This window comes from Cavia porcellus, unplaced genomic scaffold (genome assembly GCF_034190915.1).
Source record: "Cavia porcellus strain 051 isolate PalLab524CR breed Dunkin Hartley unplaced genomic scaffold, mCavPor4.1 scaffold_26, whole genome shotgun sequence".
Classification (NCBI taxonomy): domain Eukaryota; kingdom Metazoa; phylum Chordata; class Mammalia; order Rodentia; family Caviidae; genus Cavia; species Cavia porcellus.
Genome location: NW_026947509.1, coordinates 29861553 through 29881769, shown reverse-complemented (window position 1 = coordinate 29881769; position 20217 = coordinate 29861553). Strand labels below are relative to the sequence as shown.

Below are 20217 nucleotides of genomic sequence, written 5' to 3'. Positions count from 1 at the left end.
GCCCAAAGGTGCAAGACCCCTTCGCCGCCTTATTGCTTTGGTGCAGAAAGCGCCCTCGGGAGCCTCCCAAGGAGCAGAGTCATTGTTCTTACCTAACAAATCCACGCAGGACTCCCTCCTCTCACTCTGTGCTCTGCCAAGGCGAGTACAGCGTCTGCACCTCAGGGATGCCACACTCCAGCTTCACGGAGCCCCCTGAGCCAGGCTTCCAGATAACTTCCAAGTGTCCTTTTCCAGAAGTCAAATCCATAAACTCAAGTTAGTGCCTTCCAGGCCCATCCCCACACTTTCTCCCTGATGCTTGGTGACACGTATTAACCAGGACCCCTGTTTGCAACCATAAGATGAAATTTATTACCAGAGTGGGACTTTATTTTCCCACTCGGGCTATGCTAGGTCCTGGCCCTAGAAATTGGCCCAGCAGAAATGAAGAGATAGGGACCAATGCTGAGTAAGACAGACATCACAGGGAGAATCCACATCCGTGCATCTTTGCCCGGTGTGTACACACCAGTATCTCTGGGGAGGAGACAGGCTGTCTCTCCTTACTCAGAAGGTTCCAGACCTGCAGACTTAGACTCATTCTCCTAACCTTCACGTCCTAGGCCACAGGATCCCACCGCTCCCGCATCTGGCCCCTGAGTTTGGTGTAAAAAACCTACCTGAGGGATTCCCTTTGTAACCGTGGTAAAAACCTTTAAGCTGTCAATACCAGAGGCCAAATTGAATTTGAATTTCAATGAACAAAAATAATGTTTTCACCTAAGCATGGCCTGTAAAATAATTAGAACATAAATTAAAACTCCTATGTATCTGAAATCCAAATTTAACTGTTTTATTGTTTTTCTTACTCCCTCTTTCCTACCCTACCCTTATACTTCTCCACAGCCACTGCAGCCCGAGCACCCATGTCCTTCAGTCCCATCACAGGACCCACTGGGTCGGGATGTTCTGTGCAGGATGATGGTGCGAGCTACACAAAAATCCAACAGCCTCTGGGTCACATGGATCATGACCCCCCAGGGGTCAACTCTGTATAAGAAGAAAACTCTGGAACTGTGCTGCTGGCCAGTGGAAGCCCTCTGGCCTCTGTCTCACCCTGGCCGATCACTAAAAGCCACTGCTCTCTTTGCCTGAGCAGCAGCCTGGATTCCTCGGTTGGTGCCAGCCCACCTCAGCTGCGGACCCCAGGTAAAGACATCACTGTGTATGTCCCAGCCTCATTTCCACCATCCAGGTCTGGTGTCAGCTCCTGCCTACCAGTGAGGTACAGGACCCAGGAGGAGGTGGGCAGGTGACAGCGAGCCTTGCCTGGACCTGCCAACAAGGAGGCCAGTGCATCCAGACTCTATGGCTGGCTCTTGGTGGGCCAGGGTCCTCCTCTCCCTCGGAGAGATGAGGCTAAGCCCAAGGAGACCCCTCGGGTCTGCCTGGTCATCCTGAGAGATGCAGACCATCAGGCAGTGAAGTTAAAGGGCACTCCTGAGGTTGTCATCCGTGGTGAGCTTGCTGCCAGCATGAGGGAGGGAATGATCCCAGGTCCCCTGCCCCTCGGTCCCAGCAGAGGCCAGGCTCCATTAAGACCCAAGCTGCTGAACCACACAGCCTTGAGAAGCAGACAGTAACCCAAGCAGGTGAACAGGAAGAGGAGGTCACACAGCAGGCCAAAAAGTTAGAGGGCCAAGGGTACCAGCAGGAGGCCCACGGGGGAGCCCTGAGACACTGGGAAGCAGAAACACACAGAGGTCCCAAACATACTCTCGCCATGTGACATTGCTTAAGAAAACTTTCAATGCATCCACCTTCCTGCTGTCCTGAAAACACTTGCTGTCCTGATCATTTCTCATCTCTGGGAAACGATGCCCAACACCAACAAGCTAACGAAGGAGAGGTGTATTTTAATCTCGGCGTCATTTACCCACTGTGATAGCTGGATTTCAGTTTTACCAAACATGATTCTGATTTGTTTAAAATACTGCCTTAAAATACTAACACGCATGCTTAGGAGACAGAGGGTTCTTTGAATCATACTTGCAACTTTTTGTCATTGTAAGATTGCTTTGATTACTTAGAATGTTTCTGAATTTAGAATTTTGTGTTGGTCATTCTCCACTGTTGGTGGGAATGCAGGCTGGTGCAACCACTGTGGAAATCAGTGTCCCATTCAATCCAGCCATCCCCTTTCTGGGTGTCTTCCCAGAAGAATTAAAAACATCCTACCACAGTGATGTATGTGCACCCATGTTTATAACAGCACAGTTTATAATAGCCAGATCTTGGAAACAACCTAAATGCCCATCAACTGAGGAATGGATTAAAAAAGATGTGGTGTTTTTATACAATGGAGTACTACTCAGCCATAAAGAAGGATAAACTGGAGACTTTTATAGGTAAGTGGATGCAATTTGAGAACATACCCATTAGTGAAATAAAGAAGACACATGTGTAGACATCATATAGTTTCATCATACAAGAAGCAATGTATGTATATGTATATATATAATAGTTAAGGTAAGTGTACTACTGATTTCTCTGAGTTCATTGAAAAGGAAGATTTGTGCTGATATTGTTAGAACAATTGAATGCAGATGTCTTGTGCCCTGGATGAATGATTTGGGGATGATAATGTGCAATGTATGTACCATTGCTGCCCCCAGATTGATGTATTTTGAAATTTTTTTAATTTTATTTAAGGAGAAAAAGAAAAAAAAGCAGAAAAAGGGTACAAGTTATACAGAATTTCAGAAAAAATAAACAGTAGGAAATCACTAGTTAATAGATTACATATTGTCATCTTAGAAATATTTGTTCAAGTTACAAAATTAAAGCATATAAAGTAGACATTCAAACAGTGAGACTGCAAACAGTTCGGTTCAATGATCCAACAAAACTCAGTAATAACATTGTCTATCTTATACACTTAAATATACATGCAGTTATATCGTTTAGAGCACTTTCTTTTCCTCTCTTTTGTACAATGACTATTACATATTTTGGGTTTTATTGCTCCCACAGTTCTTATTACTTTTTTTGGAAGAGAGTAAAACCAAATGTGACATATCAGAACAGAGTCGGTTAAATCAAAAGGGTGGACATAATAGATAATGTAAAAACATAATACAAGGTGATCAACAATGGTTACCATAATGCCTCCTGCTATCTCAAGTATTTTGAAATTTTTAGGGGTTGTTCTTTTCCTTTCGTTTTCTTTTTATCCTTGAAATAAAATGGAATTGAAAAAAAAGAATTTTTGGTCAAGGATATAACTCAGCAGCATGAATGCCTGCCTGGAAAGTGCATGATCAATTCGTGGTACCCAAAAAGAAAAATGAATTTAGAATTTTACCTGAAAGTTGCATACTCAGCAATTCCAATTTTAAGATTTTTATCCTACACAAATTGACATAAGAATGTACAAACACTAATAGGTACAAATAATCTGTATAATGGTATTATATCAGAAATATGTACACCAAGATTTAAAATTATGATGATATTTATGGTAGAATTATTTAACACAGCAAATAAAAGTTAACTGTCATCACTGGGAGACTGGAAGATAACTGTGGCAATTCACAGCATGGACAGTCATTAAAAACGGTGAAGCGGGTCTACATTAACCACCGTATTTACCAAGCGCTCACCACAAGGCAGGCGAGCCTTGCGTGTATCCATTCGAAGCAACCCGTTCTGTGGCTCCTGTTGCTGCCCCCTCCTGCAGAGGGCAGCGCTGAGCAGGGGCAGGTTGGAAATAAGCCCAGGACGCAAGCTGGTGGACAAGCAGGTTTTCCAACTCCTGCCGTTGGCTGCAGCCTGCGAGCTTAAGCACACATATGCAAGCACACAGACCTACACACACAGAGAGAATATACATTATTAATGATTGTTCTTAAGGAATGGGGTTGGAACTAGGAATAAACTTGACGATTTGGGGTTTTATTCTTCATGTACTGTACCACGTGGCTTTATCCTGTATCACTATGCATCGGTTTTATACATTTTTAAACCATTAGTTCATATAAATAAGCCCCGAAGCATTAAGACTATCTGCCCTTAAGGAGCTTACAATCCGAGTGCCAACTGTTAAGGGGTTCATTAGCTTTACAAGCGATGGTAGGGCGTGTGGTAAGAAAATAAAAACCCCAAGAACAGAAGCTAAGGGTTGGGGAAGTCCTGGCTGAAGCTTCTCCACTCCCAGGGTTGTAGCGCTGGGTGAGAGCCCCTGTCTCAGCCTGGGACTCTAAATCCCTAAACCCCCCATGGGGCTCACCCACCTCGGGCTCAGGGGCAACAGGAGCTCTGAGGGAGCTGCCTGGTGGCTCTGGAAAATGCTCTACAGGTTACCCAGTGCGCTGTGGCACTGTGTGCGGTTCACTTTCCAGTTTTGTCGCTCGGTTTCTGAGGCGGCAACAGCTGTCTGGGTGTCCAGTCTTCTCTCCCCTGTGCGCAGATGGACACCAAGGTGGTAACCTGGCCCTGGATGAAGAAGGGTTTTGTTTAATGGTTTTTCGGGGCAGGCGGCTGAAAGGGATACCCTGGAGAAGGAAGATGCCAGCTCCGGGTGTCCAAGGCCATTAGAGGGATAGAAGACCTGCGGCTGGATGTGGACCCTCGTCTCGGAGCTGGCCGGGCTCAAAGCACCCCTGAACACCCGGCCGCTGGCCCCGGAGTCCGAGGGGTGAACACGGTTCCCAGCCCTGTCCTGGCCCCGCAGGCCCTGACCCAGAGGAAGCCCGCGCACGCGGGAGACCTCCAGGCTTTCCCTGGTCATCCAGCCCAGGTTCCCACGTCCCGTCCCAAGATCACTGTGGCCAGGCGCGCGCGCTGCCTGGAGACTCCTGGGTGCAAAGCCCCCCCCCCCCCAGCCTGAGGCTTCCAAACAGCTTTGCCGAGCCTCAGTTTCCCATCTGTAGAGGCGAAGAAGATAGCGTTTAAAAGAAGCTCAGCGAAGGTACCCAACGGGCGCTCCGCCTGCGAATCCGGGTGTAGGCTGGGACCGCGGCGGCCACTCCTCCCCAAGCGCCCAGTCGGGCGCCCTACGAGGTGCGCCGCCCCTCCTCCCCTAACTGCGGGGGATCCTGGAGCACCCGGCTTTCCCCGCCCCGGCGCCTCCCACCAGTCTGCCGCGCCCCAGGCCAGACCAGGTCCCCAGTTCCTGGGGATCCAGGCGGGGCAGGGTGGGGACACGTGACCGGCGGCGCCCAGACCTCCTCGCGTTCACTCTGGGCAGTCGAGCCTAGGGCCCCAGCTGCCCGGTGCACCCAGGCTCGCCTCTGCCCTCGCCCTCGCAGAACCCAAAATACAGCACCAAAGGCCCTCTGGCTACCGCCCAGCGTACCCAACAGAGAGACTGGTGAGTACGCCCAGAACTGGGACCTGGGGTCTCCCAGGACCCGGAGTCCAGGCTCACGGAGCATGCCGGGGCTGTGCAGCCCCAAGGCGTCAGAACACCCCAGCCACAGCCTCCAGGCCTTGATTGGTGCTGGTGCTGGGGCCCCCAGCTTCCTAAACCCCACACCTCAGGCCTTTCCTGGATTCTTTGAACAGGTGACTCTTGATCCCCTGAGCCCAGAAAGTTGTTTCCATCAGAAGGCCTGTGCTCTCTGCATGTGAGCTGAGTCAAAGAGTCTGGGGCAGGACCCCCCACCCCGGGCCCAAGGCTGCTGGGCAGACGGCCTCCTTGCCACCCCAGCGATCTTGAGGCAAAAAGAAGTAGGGATTCTAGCATGAGCAGCAGGGCATGGGGGAGTCCCTGCCCTCTCCTGGACCCTGAAAGCCCAGGCTTGTTGGAATCATCTTGCGTTTGCTACCAGGCCTTGGGCTCAGCCCCTCCTGCCACAGAGATTCAAAGACCTGGGGACTCAGGGAGGTCTGTGGGCAGCAGGAAGTCACCTTGTCCAGCCTCAGCAACCGACCTGAAACCTGGGAGCCATGGCTGGCACTCACAGGGTTGGCCGGGAACATGGGAGGAGCCAGTGGGCAGTGCTGACGGAGATGCCAATGAGCAGCAAAGAGTGTGCTGGGGTTTGGAGTGGGGATGTGACCCCAACACACCTCCAAATGAGTGACTGAGGCAGCCCTCGAGACTGACCACTTTGTTCCTTTCTAAAATTACTTCTGGAAGCCTTCAGGGAATCCCTTCCCCTGCCCTATCATGAGGCTCACAGTTCTAACTTCCTTGATGGTATGCATGGTACGGTGCATCCAAAGAGGCCATGGCACTGAAGTACTATCCACACTCAGATGGGGAAGCAGCCATCAGGCCAAGGAACCTGTCCGGGTGGCCAGGCTCACTCTGCAGTGTATCCCACGCCCAGGATTGCTGTGGAGACGAGAGCTGGGTTTAGAGACAGTACAGAACTTTTATCTATGCATATTCGGGGTTTACCAGAAACCTCCAGAGCCAGGTACCAGCAGGGAAAGACAGGGTGGGCAGGAACCAAGCTACAGGGCACCAATCCGGTGGCTGCTTCCCTGGCAGGAAGGGGAACAGACATTCCAGGTGAAAATGTGCTCATCTCACTGCTAATGAAGGCTGGTGGTCCCACATCTACACACACCCATGGGTGCAGACCCTGGCCACAGAAATAATCACCCAGGACAGACAGCTCTGGGAGCAGTGCTTGGGAGGCAACCACAAAGGGTTAAAGTGGAGGGTGCCACATTGGCACCTAGGCCACGCCTCTATCGGTGGCAATGTGGCCACACCTCAGTCTGAGTCAGTGGGCATCCCCACCATGGTTCCTGGACACTCGTGAGGACTTGGCCTTGCCCTCCGGTTTCTGTTGGCTCAGGTGGGCGGCCACTCACAATCACTGTCACTCCAAGGATTCCAGGGTCCTTGGTTCCTAGCTGTCCCCACAAGTGGTTAAGACAAGTCTCTGTCTAGGGAGAAAAAAAATCCCATGGAGATTTCCCCTCATGTGCCCAAATGGAAATTGCAGTCTCCCACAGAGGCAGACAACACACCCTTGCAATTCACATTGCCCTACTGAGGGAAACGGCTCCACGCGCTCCTGCAGAACCCTGTCCAGCCCCCTCCTGGTCTCTATGATGGCCCTTGAGCCACGGGGGAGGATGGACTCTCCAAGATTTGAGTTGGATTAATTCCCAGCAGGGGGATGGGCACTCACCCCAAGTGCCTTCAGGCCCAGGAACCTTGTGACTCGGCCTTATCTGCACGAAGCGGAACAAGGAACAGACGGCAGAGGTGCCCGCCCTGATCCAGCATACACCCGGGGTGCCCTTCCCGCTGCGTCCCCACATTCTCCTGTGCTGTGGCGGGTGGAGGGGCACCAGGTGCAGACCCAAGGTCTCGGGGGATAAGCACAGCGGAGGTGATGGGAGCACTGATTTGCCTAGGAGATGACTGGCTGGGCCAGGAGCTGCCCACAGCCAGTGATCCCATGCCATGCCTGCTTGTGGCTGACAGAGGGGGCAGGCAGCAGGGCCCCCAAATGCCAGAGACTCTCGGCTGTGGGCTTTAGACACTGACATCAAACACATTCTTGGCTCGATTTCCGATTAGTTTCTGGAAATTGTTTCTACAAAGCTCTGCCCCTCTGTGCTGCCTCTGTCCTGTCAGTGGGGACAGCAGTCACAGGTGACAAAACTCCTCTCTGCCTGGGTCACCCGCTCTTTACTCCTCAGCCCCTCCATGGAGCTGCAAAGGGCTCATGCCACATGCAAAGCCCTGGTTCCATCCTCGCTACAAACCAACAAACTAAAACCCAGGTCACGGTGAGCGTCTCCTACTCAGCTGTGACGGCTCCAAAATGTGCTTTGCCTCGACACGGTTCCCTCCCTCTTCACAGGGGCCCCTTGCATGTCCCAGCCATTGCCACAGCTCTGGGAACCTTGCCCACTAGGACCCTCCTCTGGCCACACCGGAGGCAGCCTGCGTGGTGGGTGTGCAGACCCCCGCCTGTCCGGAAGCCTTGCCGCCCCCACCCCTTTCCCGGTTCCTGCTTCGGCTGTCTTTGCTTGTGTAGTTGAGAAACTGAGTCCTTAGGAGAAACGAGGATGGGAAAGGAGGAGACAAGTGTCCTCTGTGTGTAGGGGCAACAATTCCACACAGCCACCACTGGCCTCCGACTGCCCCCAGAAAGTCAGGCTCGCAGGAGAGAACTGGGCTCTTCCTTCTGGTTTGCATCTGTCCTGCCCACCAGGATTGGGGTTCATCACAGCCAGGCCGGGCCCTAGCTTCTGCACTGGAAGAGAGGAGGAGACTCCTCAGCTGAGGGTCAGCTGCCTGAAGCTCTGAAAATAGAATTCCCATGAATGCGTCCTTATGATACAGTTGGGAGTTTTTAACTGATAAAAAATAATAAGCCCCAGTCATCAGTCCAGTAAGAACTTTCTATGCCAGGTCTTTAGAAACCAGTGCTGAGGGTCAGGGACTTAGCTCAGTGGCATAAGCAAAGACAGAAACTCGACTGCATCTGGGCAGCAGTTGGTCAAGAATCACAGGCCGTGGAAAATGTCTAATGTGTTCCTCACCATCAGCATCTGACTTGAGAGAAAACGTGCCGAGGGGAAGGTCTTCAAAGTGTTTTAATTATTTTTCCTCACTTTTCTTTTTGTGGCGCTAAGGAATAAATACAGAGCCTTCCCACTGAAGTCTGTCCCCAACCCCTTTTATTTTTATTTTGAGACAGGTCTTCCTACGTTGCTACACTGCCTCAGCTGGGCTCGAACTTGCACTCCTCCTGCCTCAGTCTCCAAGACTGCAGATGGTATTGGGCAGGTCCTTTAGAAATGACTCACAAGTCAAAAGTATCCCAGGCCCTTCCTGTATCCAACAAAGAATTGGACAACACGAGCCACAAACAGAGTCAGATGTGGTGGTTCATGCCTGTCATCCCAGCACTCAGGAGGCTGAGGCAGGAGGAGTGTTGTGAGTTCGAGGCCAGCCTGGACTGCATAGTGAGACCCTGTCTCAAAAAAAAAAAAAAAACAATAATGCAAAAAGTTTATTTGGAAGGTGCAGGGTGAATGGGTATAAGCAAAACCAACTCTGCGGAGCAGAGCAAGAGAAAAATAAGATAAAAGCAAAACTAAAATCGTGCACTGGCTATGGTGGGCGTCACAACAGTAAGCTTGATGTGGCATCCGGCCCACCTTTCTGCCTTCCGTATCTCATGCAAGCAGCGAGTAGCTCCAGATACGGGGTCCTGGGAACTAGGGGGCGCTGTCCCAGTGCTTGTCACTGACAGGTCCCGCTCACCTCCCCAGAGTCACCACGCCCCGCCTGCCACCTCCCTGGGTCACAGGTGTGCACCGCCACATCCTGCTGTTTTTCACACATTTTAAAGCAGAAAATATTTTTGCAGTGTTCTGGAGGACAGCTGTGGAGCTCTTGGAAATTTTCACCTTAATTAATAGCTGCCTAGACAGTGTCCCTTTTCATAACTGACCACTTAGGTACCAAAATCAAAGCATACTTCCAGCGTGGAACAGGAGTGAATTCACATTTCCACAAAGAGTGCTTCCTTCCCCTGCTTGATGCTGGGAAATAGGGATGGGCTCCCAGCTGGGGTCCAGGCTCCCCTGTCCCCTACCTTCCAGAGAATGCAGCTTCAGTCCCCAGGGAGACTCACTGAGGCCATTTACTGGGATTTGAACTTACAGTCACTCCAAAACCAGCCTTCAGTGGGCCCCAGGACCGAGGCATCTGGACGGAGCTGCTGTGGTGCCATGTTGGTATCTCCCTCCCTGGCAGTGTCAGGGACAGGGCCCTTGTCAGGGTGGAGCAGCCCTAGTGCTCCCATTGGAAAGCGCAATCCCAGGATGGGAAGGCACTGCATCTCTCCATAGAGCAGTCATGGTCACGCCTCTCACCATGGAAGGAGAGGAGGTGACCCTGGGTGCCCTGGGTGGGGGCGTTCCCGTTTAACATCTGAGCAAGGACCCCACAGGGATTCCCTTAGACCTGCTGACCACACAGGAGTTGTTAGTGACACCCATGTCCAGATGCATGTCTGTCCACCTGGGAAGCCACTCGGGACCAGGGCTTCCTGCTCTGCCTTTCTCTTACCTTGTGGCTCAGTGGACACGTGACCTCCCAACCCTGTGGCCTTGCAGGTGTGACCCAGGGGAGCAGCAGTGATGGAGGACAACTTGGATCTTTCCCTGCTCACAGACGAGGAGGCCCAACACGTGTGGCAGGTGGTGCAGCGGGACTTCGCCCTGCGGACCCAGGAGGAGGAAAGGCTGGCGTGAGTGTCCCTGAGGGAGCCAGGGCACAGGGTGGGCAGCGACCTGAGAGGGGTGAGGGGCGTGAGCAGAGCTGTGATCTGGAGAAGGGCTCCACTTCCAGGCCTCAGCATCCTCATCATTAAGGGGAAGGCATGCACCCACACTGCGCTCCCCTGAGCACCTACCTCACTTGGCCCAGCTTCCCAGTGCCTTCCCCAGACTTAGCTTGAGGTGGCACCGGGGCCTATTGATGTCCCTGAGCTGTGCCTGGATGTGGGGGTCGAAGGGACAGGCTGGCTCCCACCCTCCCCAGGGGCTCCCCTCCCCTCAGCGTGCCTCCTCCTCCCTCAGCCTCCTCCTGCCTCCCCTGACCAGGCGTATGTCAGCCACCAGGCCCTGTGACCTCTCCCTCTAAGGGGCTTACATGGGCTGGGTCAGCCTGCTGAGGAGTTCGTGGGAGGTGAGGGCAGTAGCCAGGCCCAGGCCTCCAAGGATGTGCTGAGCTGGAGGGCCACAGAGGACGACCGAGAACACCCTGTCGGGAGCAGATAATGGGGCCAGGGGATAGGAGCTGGGGGCAGAGGGCAAGGCAGTGGAGGGCCTCGATTCCTCTGGGCCCTTCGCTGCAAGCCTCAGACTCCGGAGATGTGGAAGGCAAAGTAGAAAGTTTGTCCACGGAGGCGTCTAGGGAGACTGCAAGGTGGTGGCCTGGGTCATTGAAAGGACAAAGTCACGGGCAGTCCTGAGACCAGGAGTGACCTTCTTAAGCACCCCCAACCCCATCGGGCTCACGTTCACACCAGGGCGTCATGTATTAAACCCAAAGGTGCTCAAAATATATGGCGGATGTCTAAATGCTACAGTAAGACTAAATGCTACACTAAGACACGTGGCCCCAAATACCCTCAGAATCCTCTCCCTTACATCAAACACAGTCATCCCACCATGCGTGGCACCTTCTGAAGCAGCTCTGGAGTCCTCCTTCCTGTCTTTGTGAGTTGAAGCTGCTGCCAAGCGCTGCCAAGCACCCCCCAAGAGAAAGGCGAGCTCTGCAGACACTGCACGGTGACCCCTCCACCTACCCACTAGGGCAGGCGCCGTGTGACTACCGGCTCCTCCCCAAAGGTGGATGGAGCAGATTCAGCGCCTCGAGGCAGACACGACAGGGAGAAGAGACACTCAGGAGCGTCAACCTCCAGAACCGCTTTGGAAAGTGGCAAGAACAATGGGATGAGGAATTCTCGGAGGGGGGCGAGTGGCAAAGCGTCTTTTACTGTGACACATCTTCTAAATGTGTCATTGAAGGTAGAGCTGCCTATACCCTGGACTCCTGTCTCTGAGTCCCTCCTGACCCTAGGAGCACAGCCCTGGGCACGTGGTCTCAGGCATCAGGCTGCTGTGGCATCGGCACAGACGGGGATGGAGCTGGCACTTGGAAAGAGGGTGATTGAACCCAGCAGGAGAAGACCCTCTTCATTCTGGACCTGCGGGGCAGGCTGGCTAACATGCCAGGCACCAGGAGGAAGCCGAGGGTGACTTTTAAGTAATAAGCTCCGCCTCCCCATCTTCTATCAGTGTCCTGCTACCTGTTTAGCCAGTTTTGACACCGATGTCACCGGACTCGGCCACCACAGCCCCACTATCCTTGTGTGTCTCACCTCCCAGGGCCTGACTCTTCCATCTCTGGATCGCAGGGCTGAGGGGGCCCTCGGCTCCTCATGAACTCTGTGTAAGTGACCATAGCAAATCCAGCGAATGAGGGTGTCAGCTTCCAGGGGCCTTGACTTGTTCCCCAAGGGGTGCCCCATGGGTGCCCTGGCTCAGAGAATCCCACCGAGGCTATGGTCTCAACAGTTAATGGAAGGAACATGGCAGAAGCAAGTTCACTGTGAAACAGTCCACTCGTTACCTGGAAAACACATCCCATTGTGAACACCGTCAGGTGGATGCCACGTGTGGGCTCCAGGCCAGCACCCCAGAAGTGAGGTCACCGAGGGACGATTGGCCAGTAGGCCTGGTCACCAAATAAGCTGTCTGAAACCAGCCCACCTGAAACGTCTGTGAGCACCGAGAAGTTAACGGAGCAACACACTAGGCGGGCAGCTGTCCTCCTCCTGGGCATGAACATCAGTCACTCCCAGGGTGCTGGGCAACATCTAGCATAGCCAGGATTCCGTCGCTGTCAGAGCCAGTGAGACATGTGCTGCCCAGGTCCTGCTGTGCCACAGCAGGCTCCCAGTGGCCCAGATTCATTCCCAAGTCACCCAGGCCTCTGCAGCCCTGGCCCAGCCGTCCTCCCTCTGGGCTGGCTGAAGCAGTTCCTTAGAACCGAGCCCCTCCTGAGCGCTTCACTGCACCCTCAGACAGCAGACACCTGCCCAGCACTAAGAGGCCAGTCTCTTTCTGCCTGGAGAGAGCACGAGGAAGGGCCCTGCTCACAGGCTGTGGGGTGCCCAGCAGGGAGAAAGGGGGCCTCTTCCTGTCCATTCAGCCCCAGGTCAGTCGACTCTCTCCTTGGAGTCCCTCACTCGTGTCACTTGGATAGCAAAAGTTTTTCAGTACAGAAAAGGTCATTACACATTATTATTGTTAATGTCATGCAAACATAAAGTCATGCCAAAGTAATCCCTGGAGGGGACAAACAGATAATGGCCACAGCCTGTGAGCCCTGCCCTCCCCCCAGGAACCTGGCAACCCAGAGTCTCTCTCCGGACGCTCAGAGCCTGCATCGGTGCCTTGGGCGGGGCTTGCCCAGAGTCAGCTTGCTTGGCGTCGTGCTTATCTGAAGTTCCATTGCAGCTGCTTTCTGCCTGGTGGGGTAGCCACCGGGCTGTGGCCGGGGCAGAAGAGATTGGCCAGTCCTGAGCCCAGAAGGGATGAGCAGACAGGACGCCACCCGACGTGGTGAGTCATGCCCCAGGTGGACAGAAAGCGCTTCCACGGAACACCCTGCTCCACAGGGCACAGCCCGAAAATCAAATATTGGGCCTGCTAACCTTCCCAGAAAGGCAAATAGGTGGTGAGGTGGAGTCCTGATCTCTACAAACAGCCAAGGACTCCTGAGAGGATCAGGGAAGGATCTCCCAGGGTGAAACAGGGCAGCTGTGGCTCAGGAGAAATGGTAAGGAGAACCCAGAAGGTTCCCTCCGCTGGACCACTTGGTACGGCAGTTGGGTGACCATAGGCTGAGAGGCCAGGGTGAAAACAGGAAACCAGCTGCCTGCTCAGGGCCTGAGATTAACTCTGCTCTAAGATCACTCACAAGATTCTCTGCAGCTCTCTGTCTCTGTGACCTGTCACTCACGCATCACCACTTTGTTCCTGCACATCACCGCCATCATCATCTTGGTCATTCCCCCAGCAGGACCTCCACAGACAATAGCACATTTCACTCTCCCTCATCATAATTCCTGAGCTGGAGCCAGGGACTTGCTCCTGGTCACCATTAATCCCTTTCCTCCTCTTTCCCCGGGTATCCCCTGGGAAACCTTGGTCTCCCTGGTCACCATGATGTCCATCATGCAGGTCCTCCTTGGATTCTCTTTTCAGTCATTGGGAGCACGTCCTCAATCTGTTTTCTCCAGAGTGGCTTGGGGTGTGCATTTAGTACCTGAGACTGTTCCATGTGGCTGTGGGCGAAGCACACTCCCTGTGGGATCCCGGGAAGCTGCTCCCCAGGGCAGGCAGTAGGATCCCTGGCCACCACCCCCAAGAGACACATGACCATGGCCCAGTGCCCAGAGTCTGGAACTGTTTGATTCTGGAAAAGGAGCACAAGGCTGCAGGTAGAATCCAGGCTGCCGGTCAGCTGAGATGAACGTGGGGATGTTGTCCTGAATCTGCTGTGTGGGCCCAGGGCAGTGGTGGGAACTTTCTAAATGGGAGGAAGAGGAGGCAGAGCAGAGAGAGGTCAGCTTGAGTCGCTGAGAGAAGAGCTGGACAGTAGGTGTGACCACTTCACCCTGCCCTGTCCTCTGCACTCCGAACCCCACCACAACTGGAGGGGCCTCCCCGTCCCCTGTCATCTCCATCTTTTCCTCAGAGACACTGAGCACAGGGACCTCCCTCAGCTCTCTCTGCATCTACCTGTCACAACTCCTGATGGCAGTGGCCCTGGGTGACCCAAGGCCACTTGCTCTATGCCTCTGTTGCCCCCAATGTGTAGGACCCACTCGCCCCTGGGAGTTCACGCTCTCCTTTCTCTAAACCCTGAAAGGAAAAGCAAACTTGACATCAAAACCAAAAATTCTCAAGCTGTTAAGCCTCGGGTTCTCTTCACAGTGTTAAATTCTCAAGAAGCCCCAAAAGTGTTATTTTGTGAGTTACATCTGTCAATATTCACTGGATTAAAACCTAAAACTAGGAGTTTTATCTATTTATTCATTTAACATTAACAGCAGTAACATGGTAACAGGAGCATCGTTTCCTGAAAATTAACTACTTTTCCAAAACAAAACTGTGAGTGAGAAGATCATGAGAAGACACTGATCTGTATTTTCCAAAATCCCTTCAGCAGCTGGTGAATTCCACCTTGCCTGTGCAAGCAGACTTCAGTGACGTGCTATGTGAGCAGGAGGACGTGAAGAAAAGCCAGCCCCACCCATACCTGTAGCTGGGAAATGGGACAGTTGATAAACGGCACATTGTTTCATCACTACTTGAAAACCCGGCCCTTTGGCAGTTTCCTAGGGGTCAGTTATGGTGCAGACTCTGAAAGATCCATGAGCTTTTCCTGCTCCGTTACTAGCCACTGGTCTGCCTGCCCCTGGAGGGAGACTTCTACCTGCACGTGATTTTTGTGACTCCCCAGAGTCCTTTAACAGACGTGGCTTCCCTGAGCTATGCAGGCTTCACCATCCACGGATCTTATGATGCATGACAGAGGGAAACCATGGAAATCCCGGGACTAGAAACCTTCAAGCTCAGAGTGGAGGACGTGAGTTTCTCAAAGTTCTGAAGCTTTGTGTTTGAAGCTTTTGGTTTCATCAACAGCAGTTAATGAGAAACACTGTGTTTCTCTTCCCAAAGTGGCAGGCTCACTTTGTTCACTTCAGAGAAAATGACTGCCAAGTGCTCCAGTTCCAATAGTTTATCTCTCAGTTCTTCATCCAAGCGAAAATGGCATTTCAAAATAAAAGTTCCTAGTTCAGGTCAAGATTCAGGCAACTGCCCGGTTCTTGCATCAAAACATCAACGTTTGTGGCCACATGCTGGGCTCTTTCCTGCCAGTGCAGGGGGGCAGTGCATCGGGACATCTGGTTGACCTGGTGTCTGTGTCAGTGCCCTGCCCTGACCCTCTGCAGCCCCAGCTCTGGTTGATGCGCCCAGCGGCTGGCAGGGGTTCCCTGGTCTCTGACATGGATCTTCTTTGCCTCCCTTCCTGCTCTCCAGCTGTGGAGAAGGGAAGTTATGTTTCAAAGAACCTGAAACAAAATACAAATAGCTCAATGGCCAGCCAGCTGCTGGGCTCTTTGAGGGCCCTCCTCTTATTGAAGAGGGTACAGCCACCTCAAATGTCTTCCTCTCCCTTCTAGAGTCCCCCTTCCCTGCTCTAGTTCTGCCCAAAGACTAGACAGCCCTGCTGGGAGGGTGGCCTTTGGCTTCCGCAGGGGGTGCAGATTTGGCAGGAGCAGGAGTGGCCCTTGCATCCTGGCTCTAGGGGCTTGGCTGGTGTACTGGGAGCTACTCCGAGCAGGGGTGACACATTCTTGGGCTCCCACGACGGCTTGCCCAGCGTGCCTTGCTTTCCACAGCTGTCACAAGAATCTTATTTCGTGTCTTTGTGAGTACAGTAGCACACCCCCACCAATCCTGAGGTGTTCCAAGACCCACCGTGGGTGGAGCTGAAGTTGTGTATGAGCTGTGTCACCTCACACATGCACCAGTGATAGAGTCTAGCTTACAAGTTAGGAAAGTGAGAGACGGACAACATAACTAATAATAAAATAGGATAATTATAAAGATATATTGTAATAAAACTTCTGTGACTTGGTCTCTGTATCCCCCCTTCTCTCTTTCAAAATGTGTCCCTGTCCTGTGCTTGGCGTACCTGTCCCCTGTGTGAGTGAGGGAATGGGTAAGGGGAGGAAGGAATCGGTGACACTCACCTACACCAGTGTGAACCGGAGGCAGCTGCCTGGCACCTGTGTCCCCTGGCCACCCGCTGAGGTGTCCCCTGACACTCTGAGGACCTCAGGGTTCTCAAAAGACAGTGGCACTGGTGTTTCACCCTTTCTTTTTTCCTGGTGAATAGATTAATTTTATCTCATCTAAAACTAAAAATATTGTATTTGGCAGTCATTCTCTGAAACTCAGAACAGAAGGACATGGTCATTACTGCCCAGGCTGCATTTCCCTTGGCAGGGCCACCAGGAAGCCGTGTTGGAAACCAGGCAGTCTCCAGCAGTGGCTTCCAAGACTTATGGGTGCTGGGTGACTCGTACACTAGAGCCTTGCCTCACCTGACTACTTCAGCCATGCTCCCCGGGACAAGCCTGAGGGCTCCCCCATGCTGGGAGAGACCCCTAAATGCTTGCTGGGGAAACAGCACCTGGCTTTGCGGGAGGGCACAGTACCTGGCATTCAAACCACTGGCCCGATTGTGCAAAGCGCAGAAACACATCCGCACAGTGTCATTTCTATAGGAATGCCAGGCTACCTCGCCTGATGGAGCCCAGCCTTGTGGTCTTCCCCACAGGGAGACAGCGAGGGCATAGAGGTGGCACTGTGGGTACTGAGGATGCCCATGACCATGTCTGCCCAATACAGGCTCGCTGTCCTGAATTCCTCTGTCCAGAATTCCTCTGTGTGTGCGTGTGCAAAATCGAGACCTCCAGCCTCTTTCTCGTTTCCGCAGGCGGCTGAAGGGCAAGATCAGGTGGGAGAGCTCCAAGCGGGAGCTGCTGTCGGACACGGCCCACCTGAACGAGACGCACTGCGCCCGCTGCCTACAGCCCTACCGGCTCTTCGTGAGCGGCAAGCGGCAGTGCCTGGACTGCGGCCTCTTCACCTGCAAACATTGCAGCCACGCCCACCCAGAGGTGCGGGGCTGGCTGTGTGACCCCTGCCACCTGGCCAGGTGAGCCACGCCCCAAAGTCAAGCCAGCCCAAGGCTCACCAGGCCCAGCTCTTCCCTTTGAGAAGCTCACTGCGCAAGGGGGGATGCCCGGTGTGCGCAGCGTGGGTACGCACCTGCGCAGCTCACAGGCCACGCCTCGGACCTGTGCCCACAGGGTGGTGAAGATCGGCTCGCTGGAGTGGTACTATGAGCACGTGAGAGCCCGCTTCAAGCGGTTCGGGAGCGCGAAGGTGGTGCAGTCCCTGTGTGGGCGGCTGCGGGGCGGAGGTAAGGAGGGGACACCGGTGCGCTGCTGCTCCTGGGCCGAGGGTGATGTTTCCTGAGAAAGCGGATTACTCTGGGAAGAGACAGGCCGACAGACAAACTGACCCTCTGTCAATGGCTTTCTGGGAGAAGGGCAAACCCTTGCTTCCGGCTGCCTGCTCAGCCTTCTGGGAAGCCCTGCATGCTAGGAACGTCTCCGGGGTTTAAATTATACATTTTCAAAGTGTTTTATAGCAAGTAGAGTCACACAGCCAGGTCCCTGGCCCTGAACTCCCCTGAGCTTGTGTTACTAGCGTACCTCCTCTGGGCCCAGCTTCCTGGGTTTGGGGCCTGCACCTCCCACATAGCTCTGATGAACAGCAAGCCTCAGAGAAGCCTCTTGGGAGTCAGTCCTTTGCTGGGGGGTTGGAATCCAAGACCTTGTTTTGTGATGCACTTGAGCTACACGGCTCATTCTCCCCTCCACCCCCTTTAATGTGCTCAGAAAGAGGAATCCCAGGGGAGGGGCCGGGGTGTGGGGTTTGGACTTGAAGTGGAATGGAAGGATGAGGTCTGGCTGTCCCTGTCACCTGAGTGCTAGGCCTCTGCTGGCCAGCAAGCCTGCCAAGCATTCATCAGGCTGCACTGCCCACAGAGCCTGGTGTGTGGGGTTCCAGCTTCTGGGACGCCCCACCCGCTAGACCGAATCAGTACTCAGAAGCCGGGCACAACCACAGCAGGGTCCCTACGTGCCAAGCCAGGCGTCTCCTGGGAGCCGCCTCTTCAGTGGTGCCTTACTCATGCCTGTCTGGAAAGCCCAATGGATAGGAAGGAGCAGAATCTGGGCAATGGAAAATGCCCTTAGGGCATTGGAGACCACACTGGGCTGGCATGGGTGTGTCTGAGGCAGAGACAGAGGTCAGAGACCCTCAGCTGTGGCCACTTCCGGCACCCGTCGTGGCAGGAGATGGGCCAGCTCCATTTCGTGGGTGGTGAGGGCTTAGAGGCATGAGCTCAGTCATCCTAACTGGGCCAATGTGGTGACTTGGGGAGCCACTATCCCCCAACTTGGTGCTGCTGCTTCCTGGCTGCCACTTGTCTCAGGCCAGTGCCCCTATGCAAGTATTAGGTCCTCACGCCCCGGAGCTGGGCCAGCCTTCTCCCAGCCGGAACCCTCATCAGCCCTGTTAGATTCCAGGACTCGGCCTCACCCTGGGGCTGCTGGGTGCTAGGGGCTGAGCGGGCTGGGCTCAGGAAGGTCAACCAGGGCACTGGAGCTGGCAAGGAACCTGCGGGTTTCAGAATTGTCACCACGCTGGTCAGCAGGTGGCGCTGCTGGGCAACAGGAAACTGGATAGGGCAGTCTGCTGCCGTGTTACAGCCCCTTGGCACTGGCCCGCATTGTGGGGTCTCAGGCTGCCCACACATGCCGAGTCCACCTGGACTCTGGACACTTCAGCCCAAGAAGACTGGACTCAAGGAAAGTGGGAGCAAGTGAGAAAGTCAAGCACTTAAACTTTTTAGTGCTAGGTGATGCATACCTGCAAGCCCAGCACTCAGGCAGGCTGAGGCAGGAGGATTTTAAAGTCCAGCCCAGCATAAGCAACTTAGCTTAAAGATCAAGGATGGAGCTCAGCACAGAAGCCCTGGGTTCAGACAAAGGGTTCATAACTGGCTGGGTTCAGCCCAGTTCATAACAAAGAGTTTTTTTTTAAAAAAAAAATTTAAAGATTAAACTCCAGGTTTGGAAACCTGACTGTACCCAGTGGGCAGCTGCTGGGGTCTTTGACCTCACAGAGGTCTGTGTCTCTGCTGGGGACCTGGGCTGCCCCCAGCCCACACTGTGCCCACCTCGGAGGCTGCCTTGCCTGTGATGTCGTTCTGCTTGGAGGGTTGTGGGCCCAGGTGATCTTTTCATCCCAGTGGTTTCTGATGGTTTCTCCTCCCCCTTGGGTGAGGTCATCAAGTCTCCACTTGGCATCAGGAATGTAGAAAATCCTCAGGATTTTTGTAGTGTGACTTGGCCTGGTGGACGGTCAGTTAGTGTAGTCCTGAGGTGAGGAGGGTTCAGGGCCTCCTGTGGGGAGCAGGGATGGATGTCTGTCCACATCTGCCCCACCACCACCACCACCGGGCCCTAGGAGCAAGGCAGTTGGTGCCAGCCCTGGCCTCAGGCCCTTGGAGTCTAAGAGGGAGACCCCAGCTTGCCTCTATTCTCCCCCCATCTCCATAAAACTGCCACACACAGGCTGCCCCAACCCCACCCCCAAGGAGGTAGACAGGCGCCAACGCTGAGGGGCAGCTGGTATTGCAGGCCAAGGTTTCGAGCTGAGCGGCTGGGCTTGGAGCTCCCCCAGCCCATGGTCTTCCCACTGGCTGCACTTTTCTCTCAGTGGTAAACAGAATTCCAAGCCAGGGGAGTCTCTTCCACACCTGAGTCCCCTCCCGAGGTCACGGGGTGCCTTCTGTTCTGTGTGAGGAGGATCTGTGCATGCAGCCCAGGCAGCCCTGAGAATAAGAGCGTAGAGGAGGAGGCCCTGCTGCCCCAACTCGGGAACATCAGTGTGGACGCCCGGGCCCCCAGGACTGGAAGGCACGGGAGGGGGTGTCCGGGGCCTGGAAGAGAGGAGAGAAGCATGGGAAAATGCACATGGATCTGTATCGGGAATCGGCTATGGCAGGGATACTGAGACAGCAGG

The 20217-nt window shown here is 53.9% G+C and overlaps 1 protein-coding gene and 1 long non-coding RNA gene across 6 annotated transcripts in view; one reads left to right on the top strand and one right to left on the bottom strand.

Moving 5' to 3' along the window:
• Positions 1-2664: 2664 nt before the first annotated feature.
• LOC134473262 (uncharacterized) lies at positions 2665-5037 on the bottom strand. Its single transcript, XR_010043442.1, has 2 exons — positions 4275-5037; positions 2665-3849 (listed from the first exon to the last, which is right to left on the bottom strand). It is a non-coding gene; the product is annotated as an uncharacterized LOC134473262 (long non-coding RNA).
• Positions 5038-5103: 66 nt separating this feature from the next.
• The window catches only part of Mlph (melanophilin), a 35649-nt gene continuing 20535 nt past the window's right edge, over positions 5104-20217 (top strand). For 2 of the 5 annotated variants that reach the window (XM_013157702.2, XM_013157704.3), the window contains exons 1-4: positions 5106-5353; positions 10084-10217; positions 17054-17275; positions 17430-17542. In XM_013157702.2, coding sequence (XP_013013156.1) covers positions 10108-10217; positions 17054-17275; positions 17430-17542 — 445 coding nt within the window. In that variant the 5' untranslated portion in view covers positions 5106-5353; positions 10084-10107. Of the gene's footprint in view, positions 5354-10083; positions 10218-17053; positions 17276-17429; positions 17543-20217 lie in introns of all 5 variants that reach the window. The other 3 variants (XM_013157706.2, XM_013157701.3, XM_013157703.2) reach the window with 2 other exon arrangements.